The 19,857-nt window shown below is 34.7% G+C and overlaps 2 protein-coding genes across 8 annotated transcripts in view; both read right to left on the reverse strand.

The window, feature by feature from the left end:
- The window catches only part of Mcmdc2 (minichromosome maintenance domain containing 2), a 42,752-nt gene extending 38,045 nt beyond the window's left edge, over positions 1-4,707 (reverse strand). Inside the window, exon 1 of the mRNA XM_010611463.2 lies at positions 4,633-4,707. The gene's annotated coding sequence lies outside the window, so the exon portion shown is untranslated. The remainder of the gene's footprint in view (positions 1-4,632) is intronic.
- Positions 4,708-5,444: 737 nt separating this feature from the next.
- LOC104853501 (serine/threonine-protein kinase Sgk3) overlaps positions 5,445-19,857 on the reverse strand; it is a 161,070-nt gene continuing 146,657 nt past the window's right edge. For all 7 annotated transcript variants that reach the window (XM_019205621.2, XM_019205620.2, XM_019205623.2 and 4 more), the window contains 6 exons: positions 19,750-19,786; positions 19,109-19,195; positions 15,802-15,897; positions 13,614-13,769; positions 10,619-10,708; positions 5,445-8,439 (listed from right to left, as the gene is read on the reverse strand). In XM_019205621.2, coding sequence (XP_019061166.1) covers positions 8,269-8,439; positions 10,619-10,708; positions 13,614-13,769; positions 15,802-15,897; positions 19,109-19,195; positions 19,750-19,786 — 637 coding nt within the window. In that variant the 3' untranslated portion in view covers positions 5,445-8,268. The remainder of the gene's footprint in view (positions 8,440-10,618; positions 10,709-13,613; positions 13,770-15,801; positions 15,898-19,108; positions 19,196-19,749; positions 19,787-19,857) is intronic.

Here is a 19,857-nt window from a genome sequence, read left to right on the forward strand (position 1 = left end):
AAAAAAAAAAAAAATCAACGAATCAAAGAGTTGGTTTTTTGAAAGAATAAATAAAATTGATAAACCCTTAGCCAACCTTGTCAAAAAAAGGAAAGAAAAGGCTCAAGTGCATGCCATTAGGAACGAAAAAGGTGAAGTCACAACAGATCCAGTAGAAATTCAGAGGATCATCAATACCTACTTGAAGAACCTGTACTCTACATATGTAAATCAATAAATGTACTCTAATAAAATGGAAAATACAGAAGAAATGGACAGATTTGTAGATACATATGAATTATCAAAGTTGAACAAAGAAGATATAAAAAGTATAAACACCCCAATTATAATCAGTGAAATTAAAAACATAATTTAAAATTTACAAACAAAGAAAAGCTCAGGTACTGATGGCTTCACTGCTGAATTCTATAAAACATTTAGAGAACTACTGCCACTACTTTTGAAACCTTTCAATTAAATTGAAAGGGAATCAATTCTTCCAAATTCATTCCTAGAAGCAAGTATTATTACTTTGATTCCAAAGCCAGAGAAAGACCCAACCAAAAAAAGAGAACTACAGGCCAATCTACCTAATGAACATAGATGCAAAAATCCTCAATAAGATACTGCCAAACAGAATACAGAGTCATTAGGAAGATCATACATCCTGACCATACTGGATTTATCCCAGGGATGCAAGGGTGGATCAACATATGTAAATCAATAAATGTACTACACTATATTAACAGAGTCAAAGACAAAAACTATATGATCATCTCAATAGATGAAGAAAAAACATTTGACAAAATCAACACCCATTTATGTTAAAAACCCTACAGAAAATTGGAATAGATGGTCTTTATCTCAACTCGATAAAGGCTACGTTTGAAAAACCAACAGCCAACATCACACTAAATGGTCAAAAACTGAAAACCTTCACACTAAAATCAGGAAAAAGACAAGGATGTCTACTATCACCACTCCTGTTCAATATAGTTTTGGAAACATTGGCCGTAGCAATTAGACAAGAGAAATAAATAAAAGCAATAAAGATAGGAGAGGAAGAAGTTAAACTATTTGCTGACGATATGATACTCTACATAGAAGACCCCAAAATACTCCACCAAAATACTTCTAGACTTAATTGACAGGTTCAGTAGAGTAGCTGGATAGGAGGTAAACATTCAAAAATCATAGCCTTCTTGTACACAAATAACAGAATCACTAAGAGCGAAATTAGGGAAACAACCCCTTTCACAATATCATCCAAAACAATGAAATATCTAGGGAAGCAAAAGACCTCTACATTGAGAATTATAATACTCTGAAAAAAAGAGATCGAAGAGGATATAAGAAAATGGAAAGACATCCTTTGTTCCTGGGTAAGAAGAATCAATATAGTGAAAATGGCAATACTACCAAAACTGCTATACAGATTCAATACAATCCCAACAGTATATTTCACTGAACTAGAGAAAACAATACAAAAATTCATTTGGAACCACAAGACCTAGAGTAGCAAAAGCCATTCTAGGCAACAGGGACATGGCAGAGGGTATCACAGTCTCCAACTTGAAGCTATACTACCAAGCCACTGTGATTAAAAAGAACCATGGTACTGTCAAAGAAACAGACCTGAGGATTAGTGGAATAGATTAGAATATGCAGAACAAATCCAGGTATACTCAGCTACCTCATCCTTGACAAAAGAGCCAACCATCTTCACTGTAGGAAAGATAGCCTCTTTAATAAATGGTGTTTGATAAACTGGAATTCAACTTGCCAAAGATTAAAACTAGACCTCTATCTTTCACCATGCATTAAACTAAAATCCAAATGGATTCAAGATCTTAATACTAAAACAGAAACACTACACTTGTTGGAAGATAAGTTAGGTAGAACTCTTGAAGACATTGGCATAGAGAAGACTTAATGAATAAATCCTCAGTAACACAGGAACTTGCACAAGGAATCAACAACTGGGATCTCATCTTTTTAAAAAGCTTCTGTACTGCAAAAGAAACCACCAACAGAGCTAAGAGACAATGTACAATGTGGGAAAAATTTTTTACCAGCTGTTCCTCAGATAAAGGTCTACTATCCAGAATATATAAAGAACTCAAAAAAATCAGACCCCCAAATTAAAAAACCCAATTCAAAATGGGCATCTGAAATGAACAGACATTTCTCAAACAAAGAAGTAAAAGCAAATAAACATGAAAACATGTTCAACATCCATGGGTCATTTGAGAGGTGCAGATGAAAACAACACTGAGATTCCACTTCACCACAGAAAGAATGGCTGCTATCAAGAAATCAACCAATAACAAATGTTTGTGGGATTGTGGGGAGAAAGGAACCCTTCTTCATTGTTGCTAGGAGTGCAGACTGGTGCAACCACTGTGGAAATCAATATGGAGATACCTTAAACAACTGGGATTAGAAGTCCCATTTGACCCAGCTATTTCCCTGCTGGGTATCTTTCCAAAAGAATTAAAAGCATCATACCACAGTGATATAAGCTCACCCATGTTTATAGTGGCACAGTTTGTAATAGCTAAAATTTGGAAACAGCCCAACTGCCCATCAAGTGGAGGCTGGATAAAGATTTTTTTTTTAAATATAAAATGGGGTACTACTCAGCCATAAAGAACAAGAAGCTAGAGACATTCACAGCTAAGTGGATGCACACTGAGGCCATGTGCTCAAGTGAAATTAATAGGACACACGTGCAAACACTGAAGTTTCTCTGGTGTGATAAACTAAAAGTGTAAATAAGGATCAAAATGTATAATTGATATTGTGTAATAGGAAAAAAGGTCTAAAGGTGTCGGGCAAGTGGGAGGGGTAGGGAAAAGGTAAGAAGGGGAAAGAAAAAATAAAAGGAAAACAACAGAAACAAAGTTATAAGCAGCGTGGAATATGAAACATTTAAGACAGAACAAAACACCAATTGGAAACAAACAATATATGCTATATAGTAATTACAATATGTATTAGGAAAAGATGATTCAAGATTGGATCTTAATCTTCAAGAAGATGCCGATTTAGGGAAGTCAGAAATGAGTAATATAGTTATAATTATCAATTATTTGGCACTATTTGTTGGAAAACCAAACTACCCTAGGCACTAAGGATACAGAGATGAGTACAATGCTGTTCCTATCCTTTGGACAGAGTATAGACAATGAGGGAAGATATTATGTGGAAACACTTATGTGATTACTTAAGTGCTATAACAAATAGGAATATTCTAGGGCACATGGAGGGAGCAGCATATGTAAAATATTTCATAATATTTGGGATCATCTTTGTGTATAGGTCATATTTTCCATTGTTTTAGGACATTTTGATTGAAGATAGTGGAATCATTGAGAAGCTATGAATTCTGTTTTAAAGGTGACATTTGGTAGATGTATCTCTCTAATTAAAGAAGGGAAAGTTTCCAGAGAAAGGGGTAAGTACCACTAGCTTCCACTGAGTCTTCCACTACTGAATCTATATCCCCCCCTTTTTTGCTATTAATAGGGCTGAAAATTCAGAGTCTGTTCCTCTGTGGTTACAAGTACAATTAATCTTTAAATACGTGTCGTGTTTGGGACATTGCATTTGTTTTACTAAAACATTAGGTTTCTGAAGTTGAATAGAAGCTATTAATAATGAAATGGTTCAATGAGGATAGTTATGAAAGTTTTGAAGTCTATAATGACTATATAGAAGAATAGAAGGCTACAAATCTTGAGTTTTGTTTGTTTTAAACAAAGAGGATTTGTGATCAGATTTTTAGTTTGCAAATCAGCACATGCGACCAGTGTGGAAAATAGGTTCAAACTATTGCAACGTTCTTAAGGGATGGATCTAGAGCATTAGGGGACAAACGAATACAGAAATTTCCATGTTGGACTTGGTGATTAGTTTGTACAATGTAGGCAAAGAAATTAAAAAGTTTTTTTGGGGGGTATTGGTGATAGAACCTTCGCATTGAGCTACATCCCCAGCCCCATCTTCTCTTTAAATTTTGAGTAGAACTTCCCGAAGACCCTAAATGGCCAGGGTGTTCTTGAGTTTATGGTCCTTCTGCCTCATCCTCCTAAAATGGTGGGATTACAGGCGTGTCCCACCAGGTCCGGGTACTAAATGGGGGTTTTAAAAGTGAGTAGGTGCTGCTGCTACAAAGAAATATGAATCCAGAAGTGCAGGGAACTGATGAGGTCACTTTCATTTGCCATATCCTGACTCCAATGGGCTTGTGAAAGGCCCCCACGCCCACCACAGACAACAAGCACGAGGCAACACGAGGCAGTGCTGGAGTTCAGTAGCGTCAAAAGAACTGGAGCTTAAAGTCCGGCTACCCCCATACCACGGGAAGTCCTGGGGAGTGAATGCAAGGGACACAGAAGCCTGTGGAAAAGTACTAAATAAGTGAACAGGGATAAAATTCTACAGTAATTCTTTAAGTTCTCCCAGGGTCTAAAACGCCAAGATTCACTTGAAGGGGCGCGGATTGGGACGCCTTGTTAGCCCCTGGGATAAACCGCCGAGGAGACAACAGCAGGAACACATCTCACAACCGAAGCAGGTGACCACGAATGCGGCACCACCACGCGAGGATCCGGGACCCTTCCCACCACCAGGGGTAACCTTTCTACTGACCTGGCACCCACCAGGCCAGGCGGGTCTCGTATCACCTCAAGCACCGACAGCTGAAGGCAGCGGGCCTGGCGAGACCTTCACTGGTGCGCATGCGTGCGCGTAGGGGCTGCTGGGATAGGGCGGTCCACGCACCTCACCAGAGCGTTTGCCTAGCATACCTAGTGAGACCCTGGGTTCAATCCTCAGTATTGGTGGTGGTGGTGGGGAGGTGGGTAGCTGTTAGTGTTCCACTTCAGTGTATCGTTGATTTTAAGTGTTAATGAATGAATTCAGGGTCTCTCACATACTAGGCAAGAACTCTAGCACTAAGGGACAATCTCAGCTCTTCAACTGTAATTTTTACATTATTTATTGAGTCAGAGAAAAATTCAGCACAACAAAGCTACATTAATTATTATGTAAAAAGACCTGGAGAGGGAAGGAAAAGGAATCCAACAGAGATGAACCTGAGATACCTTCCTGCAAGAGAATTTATAGTGAACATTTATAAGTTGAAATTGAACCCAAGATTTTTGTAAACTACCAGATGTGTCTTTTTCAGTAAAAGGGGTTGCAGAGTGATATGTTTATATTATTCCTTAATACTCACATATCAATTCCTTTAATATTCAACAACGGTGACATTATTTTCGATCCAATATATACAAATAAATCACTTTTCATTTGTAGGGTTCTTTAGCTACTTCGTCGCTATAAATCATTTTCAATTTATAATTCTCTATTCGCTTGTGTACTACTGCTTTAAACTGTTAAATGAGTAAATTAAAAAATATATCTTAAGGAGCTGGGGATTTAGCTCAGTGGTTCCAGAATCTGCCTTGCAAGCGCAAGGACCCGAGTTAGATTCCCAGTACAAAACACAAAACAAAACAAAAACATTTTAAGAAAGCTCAACAATTATTCTGATTTCATTACCTTCATACAAATGGGAATACAAAGAAGTAGTGAACTGAGAAATATTCTTGTGTAGTGGTCTTTTTGGTTAGTGACGACTGTTCAATGGGTTCAAATGGATAATTACATAGCATTCACAAGAAACCAAAAGTGCTACATAAATAATCTCCAAATGGAATGCTATCAGGGAAATTAAAAGCAATTTCCATTCATATTATTTTAGTAAAGAACTCCAATATTTTTATATACAAGAATCCTTTTACACTTAATAAAAGCTATGTAATACTCTTTACTCTGTCCCTGTTAATCTCATTTATACAAAAACTGGCTTATCAAGATACTTAAGTCATCTGAAACTCACTTGTGTGTTTCATACTGCTATGTTCTGAATGTTTGCATCTTCACTGTATTCATGTTGCAATCTAATCCTTAATAATGTTGAAAGGTAGAGCTTTGGGAGGTGATTGGTTTAGTGCCTTTAAGAGAACCCAGAAAATCAGCCTCTTCCAACCCCACAAGGACACAGTAAGAAGGCTCTATCTATGAAAAAGGATCCTCACCAGACTGTTATATTCATATTGGAAGTGGGATAATCTGTAAAAACCAGTATAAGTAAAAACTTTTCTTGAAGTGGCAAGAAATCCCATTTCAAAAACAGAGCTAACTTCCAAACTGCAGATATTAGTCATGGAAATCTTCATTTAGACCTTTATTTTGGTAAATACCGTGAATTAGTTCAACTATTCAAGGAGCATATACTTTACTGAAATATTAATGCTATGAGAGAAAAGATAAATTTGATACTTTGAAGAAATTTTGTCCCAAGATAAAACACCTATTAGCCTTATAATAATCTAGTAATTTGTCCAAATAGTTTGTTAGTCTACAGCCACACCAAGCTGAACATGCCCGATCTCGTCTAATCTCAGAGGCTAATCAGGGTTGGGCCTAGTTAGTACTCGGATGGGAGAGCAAATAGTTTGTTAAAATTTTACACTTTTCCCCCTTAAATATGTAATTTACTTTGTAATGATTACTGTAACCACTATCAATTTTAATTTCAAATAACAGGCATTTGATGATCATTAATCTTTTTGCTAATTTTATTATACTATATGAATCTGTATTTCTGATGATCCAAGAAACATCAAAATTCTATTTTATATTTGTCCTTAGAAATATACAGTATTGCACTTTAATTTGGGGTAGTTTAAGGAGTATCTAAGTAAAAAAATCATACAAGAAGCTAGTTTTTAATCTTGATTTATAATGAACAAAGAGTTTTGTTTAAAAGCAGAACTTACAGTAGTGCCAAACAAACCAAATATTTACAGTGTAGATATTAAAGTCTTACCTCTAAAGGAAGATTCAGTGTATTAGATGTAAATATTAATTGAACAAAAGTACCCCCCTTCCCCAATTCTGAGGAATATTTTTAAGCCAAAGGATATGGGTGAGAAATGCCTTTGTGATTTCTCTGAAGTGAATACATTGAAGGGAAATTTGTTCTTAGAGCATCTAAACTGACTCACTAAACCTTTATACTACTATTTCCTATATGACTTGAAAAGGAACGAGTTAACTGGTATGCTATGATTTCTAAGTTCAGTTTTATGTACTTTTTATAAGACTCAAAATATACTGATGGATTAGGGCTATAATTTAGTGGTAGAATGCATGCATCCTTTGTATGTTCAAGGCTCTGGGTTTGATCCCCAGAAATACCAAAAAAGAAAAAAAAAAGATACTGCATATGAAACTGCATAAATTATTTTTAACTCTTGTTATAGTAGAACTGTTCTACATTGATCCAGATTTGTTATTTTACTTTTAAATTTTAAATTAGGTATTCTAGAAAGATCTTTTTACTTAACCAAATAGTTTTGAAATAGCTATTTGCATAAGCAAATATCAAGATTCAGACCTACTTAACAGTGTATCAAATATTAAAAACACCAAAGGAACATAAATAGAATATATTTATAATATAAATATATAACACAGAAACACTCATTTTTGGCCCCACCTGAAAAAAAAAAATCTAGCAGTACTTTATTACCCTTCAAATCTTTGGGAAGTCTTAAATTTCTAACCATTAACTTTCTTCTTTTCCTCCAGACCAAAAAAAAAAAATCACAAATTTGAACTGGTATTTCAAAAGCAAATTATTTCCTTTTGTTACTTATCTGCAAAAAGAATACTTATTCAGTGTTAACAACCAATGTGTTAACATGCTTTTATATTTTAATTCTACACCAAGACTTTTTATTTCAAACACCAATTTACCATAGAAAGATATGGTTTCTTTTTAAACAACTATGTACCAATTGCATAGTTCTGATACAATAACAAAAGTCATAGTAGAGTTACAAAGGTATTAATATATGTTAAATGAACTGAAAGAGATTGTTAAAAAAACAGTCTATCTTGGGCATGTTAATGTAAACTTAAGAGAGAAACAGTCAATAGCAGAAAAGTTTTCTTTAAAAATAGGTTAATGCTAAGAACAACAGATTTTAAATTTTGTTTAAAAAAGCTTAGTAAACAAGAATACAAATTTTAATTCAAAACATAGCTCTTTGAAATGCCCTATTTCCTTGCATACAGAAAATATTTTTCATAGTTTTAAACATTACATATAAAAATGAGGCACTGTTATACATATTTGAATATATTCACACAAATAGGAATTTCAGTCCCATCTGCAGGCTTGTATTTGCTTGGTTCTGAATTGCAAACTGTTCATAAAAATAAGTCTTCTGAAGGAGGTGCATAAGAGAAACCAACGAATGCATCATCTGCCTCCAGTACACTGGCATTCACGATAGAGTAGTCAGAAGACACACACACAGAATATGGAACTGTTTCCTCTGTAAATACTGTGTCAAAGTTCCTGATATCATCTGGGCCAGCCTAAAACAGCAAAGGCATAATATTATTTACTTTAGCTTTTCTATCATTAACTCAGTCCTTCATTAAAAAGTCATTGTGACTTTGTATACTTTTTTCCTAGCAAGATTAGGTAATCTTCCTATTTCATTTTTTTGCCTTTCTTTTCCTAATTTTTATTATTTAGGTGAAGTTATCTGTTCTGACAGTTAAAGTTCTTACTTTTGGGTGCAGAAGAGAGATAATGGTGAGAAGAACTAGCTAGCACCATAGTAGCCTGACCTAGGCTAATTTGAATCAGATCCTGTAATTGATACTCTTTCTCTCATCACCAACCTGATGTTCAAAAGCAGGGCTCAGGTTTTCAGGATAGCATTTTGCATCTGGGCTTGAATAAATACATGCCTATCCAGTTTCTCAATTCTAGATGGGTGAAACCTTCTGATGGAGGAAGGAAGGGTATATAAGTGAAGGTTACTCTTACTGGGCTACAAAGGTTACGAAACACTTGTTTAGAACATCCTTGACTGTGGAGGACCATGGGAACCAGGTTCATGGAAAATGAAGTAAGGTGGATGCTTAGGCTCAAATATAATGGTTCTTCCTAGGACTCTGATGCAAGATTTTTCCCTTTAAGTATATTTACATATAAAAATTGGATATGAATTCAAGTGATTCATTTGTAAAGATCACCCTTGAATCTCCAGGTTATTTCTGCTCTACAGAGAAAGGAATCCTTAAAATGTCCAAATCACGAGTCTAACTAAGGTGAACAGATAAAGATTCAGAGCAGAGATTGTAAATCAAGGATATTAGCATTTATATCTAAATATCCCAGAATGCTAGGTCCTTCCATACAAGAAAAGTCTCTACAGAGGACAAAGAATTCTAGAAACTATAGCATAAAATAATTTAGTGTTGAAAGAAATTTAATTAAAGTATTATTCAGGCTGGATGTGTAGATCAGTTAGTAGAGTACTTGACCAATGTGCATAAGGCCCTGGGTTTAATCCTTAGCACTGCCAAGAAAGTTAAATTTCCATCTCATAAAAATTTTAAATATAATCCTAGAAGCATGGTGTTATGGTTTAGATTTATAAAATGTCCCCCACAAGTCTCACGTGTTAGAAGTTGGTGTCTGGCTGCAGGTAGGTCACTGGAGGCATGACCTGAAAGGGTATATTCTTGTTTCCAGTTTCCTCCACCATACTCCACGCCGTCCCTACCTCGAAGCCAAACAACTACGGACCTAATTCTCTGAAATATGAGCCAATTTAAATCTCTCATTTAAATTGAAGATGTCAGGTATTTTGTTCAAGTGATGGGAAAGCTGACTAATACAGTGGGCTTTCTGAAGTCTGGCTGTTTTATGTAAATCACCTTAGCTTTATATTAGTTTGTTTCTTTTTCTATAAGTATAGTCAACAAGAAGTACAAATTCTAGAAACTAGGATAAAACTGCCCCTAAATAGAGTAAGTTATCTCTGAAACTATACTTCTGGACTACCCACAATAAAACAGTTTATAAATATTGTTATGTTTATAGATATAAAATGTCACATCTATTAATATCAGGTCTGAGCGATGCACAGAAACTTTTAACAAAGCACAAATAGAGCAAATTATGTTTACTTTATGAGTTGATTTCTACATCTTCCTTTAACTAAAAAAAATATATACATATACACACACTTTTAGGGTCAATTATGTAAAACACATCTATTATAATTTTTAAAACAAGTCAAGCTTAAACAAAAAAACAAGTCTAGTTAACATAAATATTATTATATTATCTTACTATTTTCCAAAAAAGTAACCATTTGTTATTAAAAATGTTTGCTTGTACCTGATTTTACATTAATCTAGAAAAAAGTGTTACATGTTGATTTTGTATGTATAAAAATGACAATAATCTGCACCTTTTTTTACTTACTGAGCTCATCCCTTTCTTATGCAAGTTCCAAAAATACATTTCATAATTACTGTGCTAAAAGATTTTCATCAACCTAACCTAACTGTATTCTTATTGGTCATCTTGAAGTTCTTATATCATCCTGAAGTATATATGTCACCCTGAGTGACATATCACAAATACATAATGATGCCATTTCATTCAGGTTAGATTTTGAGATCAATTTCTCAAAAGTATAATGAGCTACAGTTCTGTCTCATTATTTTTAGGAAGATTTGGGTATACACTTACCACATTAGGATTAAAGGGTGGTGGAATCCTCTTTTGTACAAGGTCAGTCCAGCTGAGTGATTCAAAAAAAGGATGATTCTGAATTTCAAGCTAGAATATTAAGAACAAAAATTTTTTATTAATGATGAAGAATATATTACTCACCAAAAAGTTCTGAGTCCAAACCATTTTGTCATTATGCTTCTCAATAATTCTTTTAGGTACATGTGTATATCATTCATGTTGCAAAATGGTTAAAGACTATCAATAGTGCAAACCTTTCAAAGACAATTACTCTGCAACCAAGAAGTATAAACTTCAGTCATTTATAGGAAAATGGATACACCCTGACACTATAATGTTAAGTGAAATAAGAGACTACAAGCTTAAATTTCACATGGTGTCTTTTATATGAGAAACTGCAAATATAAACAAAGAACAAAATAAAAGATAGACAATAGGAAATAGGGAGATCTATCTTTTGCAAAAGGGAGAAGGGGTCATGGAGATAGGGTATGAAAAAATAATTAAGGTTTTAACATGTACATGTATTAACACCCTATGAGAAATGTAATATTATGTAATGTAAACATACACTAATAAAAAAATCAAAATTGAGGCCACTTGTGATGCATGCCTGTAGTCCCAGCACTTGTGAGGATGAGGCAGAAGTATCAACCCGAGTTCAGGGCCAGCCTGGGCTACATAATGAGTTGAAGGCTAGTCTGAATTGCATAGCATGATCTTGTCTCAAAAACAAAAACAGAAAAAAGATATAAAAAAATAAAAATTGAGAAAAAAAAGGAAGAGTGTATGCTTCAGTTGGAACCTAGGGAACTGAAGAGTATTGCGAGTTAAAAACATGGCTTTGAGAGCAAACAGAAAAATCTAGCAATTCAGCTAGCTATTTTGTTATAGACCGAGAAGAGGCTGGTAAAGGAAGAGTGAATGTGGAAACTTTTCAACAAGTTTGGGAGAGAAGGGAAGAAGGTACCTAACAGGACAGCAGGGCTGAAAATTTTTAGCTTAAATAGCAGGATACTTGACAATGTTTATTTTATTTATGTGTTTACTTGTAGCAGTAGTGAGGATTGAACCCAGGGTTACTAAGCTATGTACCCAGCCCTTTATTTTCTTGTTCTGATACAGTTTGTTAAGTCACTTAACAAAGTTGGGCACTTGTTTTCCCATGCTGGGCTCAAACGTGATTCTCCTGTCTCAGCCTCCCAGAATGCTGGGATTATAGGTGTGTACCACCATGGCTGGCAAGGTTTAATATTCAAATGGAAGAAACCAGAACAAAAGGGAATGGCTACTGATAGAGTAAAGGGCATGTACAGTATTCATGGAAGGTGACAGGGATCCAATACTAGGTGAATATGGACTCTTCCCACTGTAACAGAAAGAATGATAGGTACAAGTAAAGGCAAAGTCCGCAAGACTGATAGCAGGAAGCTCGGTCAGTTCTCTGAATGGTCTATTTTCCCTATAAAATAAAAAGCAAGATTATCTATTGCAGGAGATGGGCTATTAAAAATATTTCAAAAAACCTTAAGAATGATATGCATTTACTTTTTTCTTGTGGTAGTGCTGGTGATTCAACCTAGAGCCTTACACAAGCTATGGCAAGTACAATGGCAAGTGCTCCACCAATGACATATACCTCCAAGCTAACATTTATTCTTCTATAGGTATGTAAACTAACTAAAATGCTAGGTTGTTTGCTTTGAGTTGGAACAGTATTAGTCAATGTAGTAATGAATACAACTTTCCTCAAGTTAATCAGAGGCTCTGGCTGGCTTTATGTATCTTTTTTTTGGTGGTGGGGGATGGTACCAGGGATGGAACTCAGGACCTTGCACTTGTGAGTCAGGTGGCGGAACCACTGAGCTAAACCCCCGGCCCCCGCCTTATGTATCTTTAACTAGTGAAAACTGAGAAACAGTTTATATAGCAAAGTAAACATAACCCTTTTTTAAAATGAATCTTTAAGATGAAGTGTTTTCAGAAAAGGAAACACAGGGTGATCTCTAGTGATAGAAAAAGTAAAATGCAAAACCCAAAAGGAAATTGAAAGCTTGGAGAGAAGTTTAAAATAGTTAACTATATAGAGAGTAGCAGAATAAGCTGAATGGAGGAACACAAAGAGGCTCATGACCATGACATTACAGTGCTTCCACTACCCCCAGATGGTGCTTTCTTTAGCACTGTCAGCAGCCCAGGATATGTGACAGTTGCATTTATTCAATTCCTGATAGTGAATTCAATAAAAGAACTGAAGGACATGGAGGTGTAAAATATTAGCATCCTGAATAGGAAACTGCTGGCAGAGTTACCTGCTTAACTGAAGAGTGAGAGGAACAGGAAAACAGTGGCAGAATAATACTGATAATAATAGTAGCAAATTAATTACCCTGATTTAAAACAACAAAAAATCAGATTTCATAATTATTTCAAGGAGGTATTACCAAATTCTCAAAAACAAAAACAAGAATAGTGATTTAATATTAGTTTGAGGCAAAAGGCAAAAAGGAATTTTAAAAATTCTTATTAAAGAAAATATTTTAAAAGTTTATATGGCCCTACACCCTAAAAAAAACCATGCTATTTGGTTAGTCTCTGTGTTAAAAGTTCACAGAAATTCTGTTATTATTTAGCAATAAAAATTAAATTGACAAAAAAATATAGGTAGTTAATATATACTACAAATTTTTTTTAAAGGGAGGAAATTGTTATAAATGAAAATCAAATAATGATGTGAAAACTGGATATGGGGGTATAAAGAGCAGAAGTTCAAATTATAAACATCAAATAAAAAATGTAAGTGAAAATGCTTTAAATACTGTATAGTTTTATATGAGCACTAGTGAAAATTGTGATGAAAAGCATGTGTTTTCAATTGTTCTATTCTTTAAAAAGCTATATTCATTCCAATAAATGCCATATATAATAAGGATTTATCTCCAAATTTTAAATAAGTTTAAATAAAGCTGGAACTGGGAAACATGTTACATACAAAGTCTTCTTTGGCACCAAGTCTATTTTGCCTGTCTTTTTCTAAGAGTTCTTCCAGGATGGACCAGGCTGTGAGGCTCACTCCTGGCCTCAAATTTAGAGGCTTGTGAAGAATATTATCATACATTTCAGCAACATCTCGACAGTAAAAAGGTGGCTAAAAAGGAGAAAAGCAAAATAAAGAAACAGCAGTTAGTGAATTATGCCAAAATGGTTTTATAATAGTAAGACTTGGCTTTGACTGGCAGGCAGTATTTGGGTCTGAATAGCTGCAGCAAGGGATGGCCCTGATGGGATGTGCAGACACCTGCAGCACGGTCTCATGATGCACAGGAATTCTAAAACCTGGCACACAATAAAGCTTAGTAAGTGTTCACTGAGTGAATTAAGGTTTCTTCAATAGCACTTTGTAAACAGGCATTAAACTACAAATAACTTGTAAAAGTATGTTTTAGAGAAAACAACCACCAACCTTATCATAGGTATAATGATAGAATCACTGCAAACAGATTTTCAAGACAAATGAAACATTAAATAACTTTTTGAGATTTGGGAATAAATGCATTAAAGCAAAAATATCTAAAAAAAGATGAGACTTGAAGACAATATTCCTTCCTAAGTACTTGTGTCAGTAAAAGTATTGAGAGTACTTTAAGTTACTAAAAATGGTACTGTCATAGCCTAAGCAAGATGAGTAGCTTCAACATAAGCATTAGCCATTTAATAATCAGTTAAAAGTTTTAAAGTAAAAATAATTTTAATGCTAAGGGAGTTTTACAGGCACATCACTTTCCTTTTCTTTTTCTTTTGGGGGGGTGTTCCAGGGATCAAACTCAGGTCCTTGCACTTGGGAGGCAGGTGGTGGAACCAATGAGCTAAATCCCCAGCTTCCCTTTTCTTTTTCCTGAGAAAATAACTTTACTTTTAAAAATATAACTTCATTTTATACTTTCAAAATCCTCTAAAGAAATACAGAGAATTCTGAAATAGCAAATGGTAGTCAGTGCCTGAAGAAAGAAAGATATAAAATGATTATCCAGTGTTCTAAATCACTAGTATTATTAGAAAAGTAACTCCTTTTACAAGGTGATCATAGTTAGGGAAAAGACGGTGTTGGCTTTCACAGGAATGTACCATGCAAAATTAGTGATATGAAACAAATGCTCTAAAATGGATCTCATGTGCTGAACACTTCACTGAGAGCTCCACAGTTTGTAGGAAAAACAAACACTTGCTCAGGTCTTAACTGATAGTAGCATTTAGTATCAGTGTTGGCAGTAACCTCAGATTACAGCTTCTGGATACTTATGGAATCACAAAAGGAGTCTAAGAAATTATTTCAAATATTTCAAAACACCCAGAGAAAAAAACATGATCTATTTTATAAAGATAGGTAAACTAAGTAACAAGTCAAAAATGTTTGCTTTGGGTTGGAGAGATACCATCTCAACAGAGCAATACAATGTTCCTCATTTCTGGCTGGCCTTATGTGTTTTTACTTAATAAAAACTGGGCAAGTCCATTGCACAGTAAACATTTCTTTTTTTCTTTCAATGACATCATTAAGACATGGTGTTTTCAGGGAAAGAAATAGGAGATATCCAGTGATTTTTTAAAAAAGCTAAGCAGTAGTATATTAAATCCTATAAAAACAAAAGGCAAAAATCAAAGAACATTATCTTTTTAAATATAATAATATGTTGACAAATCCAAAAACCTTTTTGAAATTACGTAGAGGTTGTTTGCAATAAATTGAAAACACATCATTTTAGTGAAATAACTAGGCGTCTACTGTATTTTTAAAAATGCCAGTGGAATGAAAATACCTAATGGTAGTTATCAGTATGGCAAAGTAATTATACTACTTTAAAAAATTAGTAGCAAAATGAAGCTTTTCTTCTAGTACATATTTCTAAGGTGGTTTTAAATTCATTTAACCAGATGATTACTCCTGTTAGTGTTATCTAAGTATCTGTGAGATCCACTGAACCACTGAGCTAAATCCCTGGCCCAAATTTTTTTTTGGGGGGGGTACCAGGGATCAAACTCAGGTCCCTGCGCTTACAAAAGCAGGCACTGGAACCACTGAGCTAAATCCCGGCCCCTCTGTGAGATCTTAAAGAGTGAGAAAGGCTGTGTGCCAAATCACTGACAATGTACTGGAGCAATAATCAAACAGAAATGCATACCAATCCGTAGAGCATTTCATACAGAACAGCACCAAGGCACCACCAATCCACAGTGTTGTCATAAGGCTGTTTCCTGATTACTTCAGGTGCAAGGTACTGTAGAAAAGAATGAAACACAGTAACAGTAAAACTCAGGGTAAAATTCAGGAATAACTGAGAAATCTAACAAATTTTCTGTGTTACTGATAGTCAGCAACCACAATAGCGACAAAGGACCTATTATTTGTTAAAAGTATGTTTTCTTTTGAGGCAGTTAGGGACCTAAAAGCAACTTTTGTTAAAAATTTGTAAATATTAATTGTGACCTACAGATGCCCAATAGGTAAATGAAAACCAAAAAAATGCCTGACCTTCATTTATTACCTTAAAACTGGGTCAGATCCTTGCTCAGCTCTGTATATAGACATGTTAATCATTAAATGAGCACTTGAAGGCTGGCAAAGTTGATTAGATCTAAATTTACATCTTATTCCTCTTTAAGATGGGGAACACCAAGATAAGAGATTTATAGGGACACTCAACTACAAATGAGTGCCCAGAAGTCTGTAATCATTGCTTTAAACCTACAGTCATTTGGATTCCAGCAACACCTCCACAAAACTGCAACTAGCTCAAGCAGAAATAATCATCTCAGTGAGATTGAACTACCCTCTTAAGCAATAAGGACTTTTCCCTGTGCCATCTGCAAAACAGAACTGAGATAATGATCAACCAGATGAGTCCTCCCCAGCAAATCCATAAAAGTTCGTCTGTTATTTTGTAAACAGGCTAGTCTGATCCTTTTTATCAGAGCTGTATCCCTTTTAGGTCCTCAAGCTTAAATCCCTTCACTATTTTCTCTTATTTTCTAACTCTCTTATGCCTCACACTAACACATCCTGAAATGCTTTTCTGTGACAAGAGTTGACAAACTCATCTAGAGATGAGTTGAGGTCCTCATTCCTTCTTTAGAGGAATCTCCCAGGACATTATCCAGTAACATCATATTAAAAACATTATCATGGGCTGGGGGGTAGCTCAGTGGCAGAGTACCTGCTTTGCATGTAATAAGGCCCTGGTTTCAATCTATAGCACTTAAAATTTTTTTAAAAATTCTAGATCTTTAATGGGTTGTGTTCTCATTATGAAACAGTGGTTTTTAGGCAGTGCCAACTGGAATATTTTTCAAAACACACTCAAGCATCTATCTTCCCCTAGAAACAGACTCAATTAAGACACACAGAAAAAGCCAGGGATTTAGCTCAGTGGTGATGTCCTTAGTTGAATACCACATGTAGAAGACAGCAAAGGCAGGATTAAAGAAGTTATTTTGAGACACAGTCTTTCATCAGAATAACATTTTTAGACGTTCACCTGATCATAATTTATGTTTTTTCCTTGAAGAAAGAATTTTTTTCTTATTCTTTTTTTCTGAGATGGGACCTTGTGCTATTGCCTGAAATTCCTGGGCTCCAGTAATCCTCCTTCCTCAGCCTCCTTGGGAGCTGGGAATGTAGATGTATGACCCCAGGCCCAGTTTAAGAAATAATTCTTAATGTGGCAATTTATAATCCATTTTTTTCTTTTCAGTGAAAGTAAAAGCCTGAATTGCATTCTATTTCAGATATAACCTCAAACTTAATTTAAAACATGTAAGTTTGGGGCTGGGAATTTAGCAAAGTGGTTCTGCCGCCGGCCTTGCAAGCGCAAAGACCTGAGTTCAATCCCTGGTACAAAAAAAACCCCAAAAAACCATGTAAGTTTGTTAGGTGGCTGAAAAATCATCCGATTTCACATATAGATGAATTTGAATTTTAGATTCCAAAATATACAATATCTTCACACCACATTTAAATTTTAAATGACCATAAAACCTTGTGTATCTTTTCTAAAAACTACAGGACTTAAGGGCCAGGGATTTAGCTCAGTGGTGTCCTCGCCTGCCTCGCAAGTGCAAGGTCCCAAGTTCGATCCCTGGTAACCCACCTCCAAAAACTATAGGACTTAAAGATTTTCTTAATTATGAAAACACTGTACATTCATGTGTGTATGCGTTTACCACACACATACACACACACACATTTCTTCTCAACATAGATCAAAACAGAAAGGTTACAAGTATATTTAAGAACTAGCGTTACAAGGGAAAAAGAAATGAAAAAAACTATATTTCAAGATAATTATTACTAATACTTTTGTCTGATCTTAATTAGGTTTATGTAAATCATTTTATCATATATTTTCTTATTCTTCTGTGGTGCTGGGATCAAACTGAAGTTATATTTTCAACATTGTATCTACAATTACTCCAATAATAATAACTTTACATGGCACCTAAGATCACTGTAAATTACAATAATATTAGGGTACTATAAAATATCCTCAACTTGTATGTGTGTATGTACAAAGTGAATATAAGCTTTTAAAAGAAGTTGTAAGAATTATTAATATCACAAATAAAAAGATGTATTTTCTCCTAGATGACTTGAAGAAAAGATATACTGGTTAATAAATTGATTTGTAATTTTTTCCTATTTTCTGTTAAATATTTAAATACAAAATATTCCAACCATATAGAAAAGCATAATAGAAACCAGTAAAACTGCTACACAGATGTAGGCAATGTTAATATTCTGCCCTATTTGCTTTAGTTTATGCAAACCAAACCAAACCACAGCCACATTAAGAGTCATGCCAAATATGTGGCACATGCCTATAATCCCAGATACACCGGAGGCTGACTTGGGAGGATCGATCACAAGTTCGAGACTAGCCTGGGTAACTGGTGAGACCCTGTCTCAGAAGTTAAAAAAACAAACAAAAAAACCCAAAAAACAACAAAACAAAACAAAATCCTGGGAAGCCAGGAGATGCAGCTCAGTGACAGAGCAGTTGCTGTGTTGGGTTCATCCCCTTAATCAGCACCGCCCCCTACAATTCAGTCCTTTTTGAAGTGCATGATTCAATGGCTATTATATTTATAGTATTATGCAACCTTCACCACAATCATACCCCCACTCTGACATTTTTAGATTTTTAAAAAAAGGATTAGAAGTATAATCAAATACTAAATATAAGGTAAACTTTCAAAACTAAAAACAAATAAGTATAACTTACCTTTTTTTGGATTATACAAAAGAGTCCTGTGATTTAACTATCTCAGTGAAAAATACCAACTATCAATAAACTCTTAATTGTCTAAAGTACAGCAGGCTGAAAGAGGAAATGACAGTTTTTATTCTACTTTTATTTCAATTTTGTATATGGGATGTATGGTTCATATTTACATTTAGAAATTTTTCTACTAATGACAAGACATATTTCTTACCTCTGGTGTCCCACAAAACGTTGTGGTGGTATCAGAGATAGCAATTCCTTCTTTACAAAGCCCAAAATCTGTTAAGACAACGTGTCCCTAACAAATACAAGAACAGTAAGATAAAACAATACATGGACACAAACTGACAATCTTAAAAATCTTTTTATTTTGTAATAATTATAGATACACAGGAAATTGCAAAAGTACTACATAAGGTTCCACGTGTCCTCACCCACTTCCCCAATGCTGACATCTTGTATCACTGCAGTACAGAGTCAAAATGGAAACTGACATTGGTAGAACACTGTTAACTAGACTACTAACCTTACTCAGTTTTATCATGTAAACATGCATGCTGTGTGTGTATGTGTGGTATAGTTCTATTCAATATACATGTAGAGATTCATGTAACACCCACCATCAAAAGAGAGCTATTTCATTACAAATGAACGCCTTGTGCTACTCCTTTATCTTTGCTCTCTCTCCCTTTGACCCTGTTCTCTTGCAACTACTAATCTGCTCTCTGTCTGTAGTTTTGTCATTTTGAGAATGTTTTATAAGTGTAGTCATGCAGTTTGAAAGCTTAAGACTTTTTTCCCCCACTTAGAACAAAAAACAGAACTAGTAGATTTTTAAAAGACAATGCTTACCATTGAATCCAAAAGAATATTTTCTGGTTTCAAATCTCTATCAAATTAAAAGAAAAAAACCTGAGTATTACTTGAAATAAAATATTAAAAAGATATTCTTACATATAA

Source organism: Fukomys damarensis, unplaced genomic scaffold (genome assembly GCF_012274545.1).
Source record: "Fukomys damarensis isolate Sample0158 unplaced genomic scaffold, DMR_v1.0_HiC HiC_scaffold_5, whole genome shotgun sequence".
NCBI classification, from domain to species: domain Eukaryota; kingdom Metazoa; phylum Chordata; class Mammalia; order Rodentia; family Bathyergidae; genus Fukomys; species Fukomys damarensis.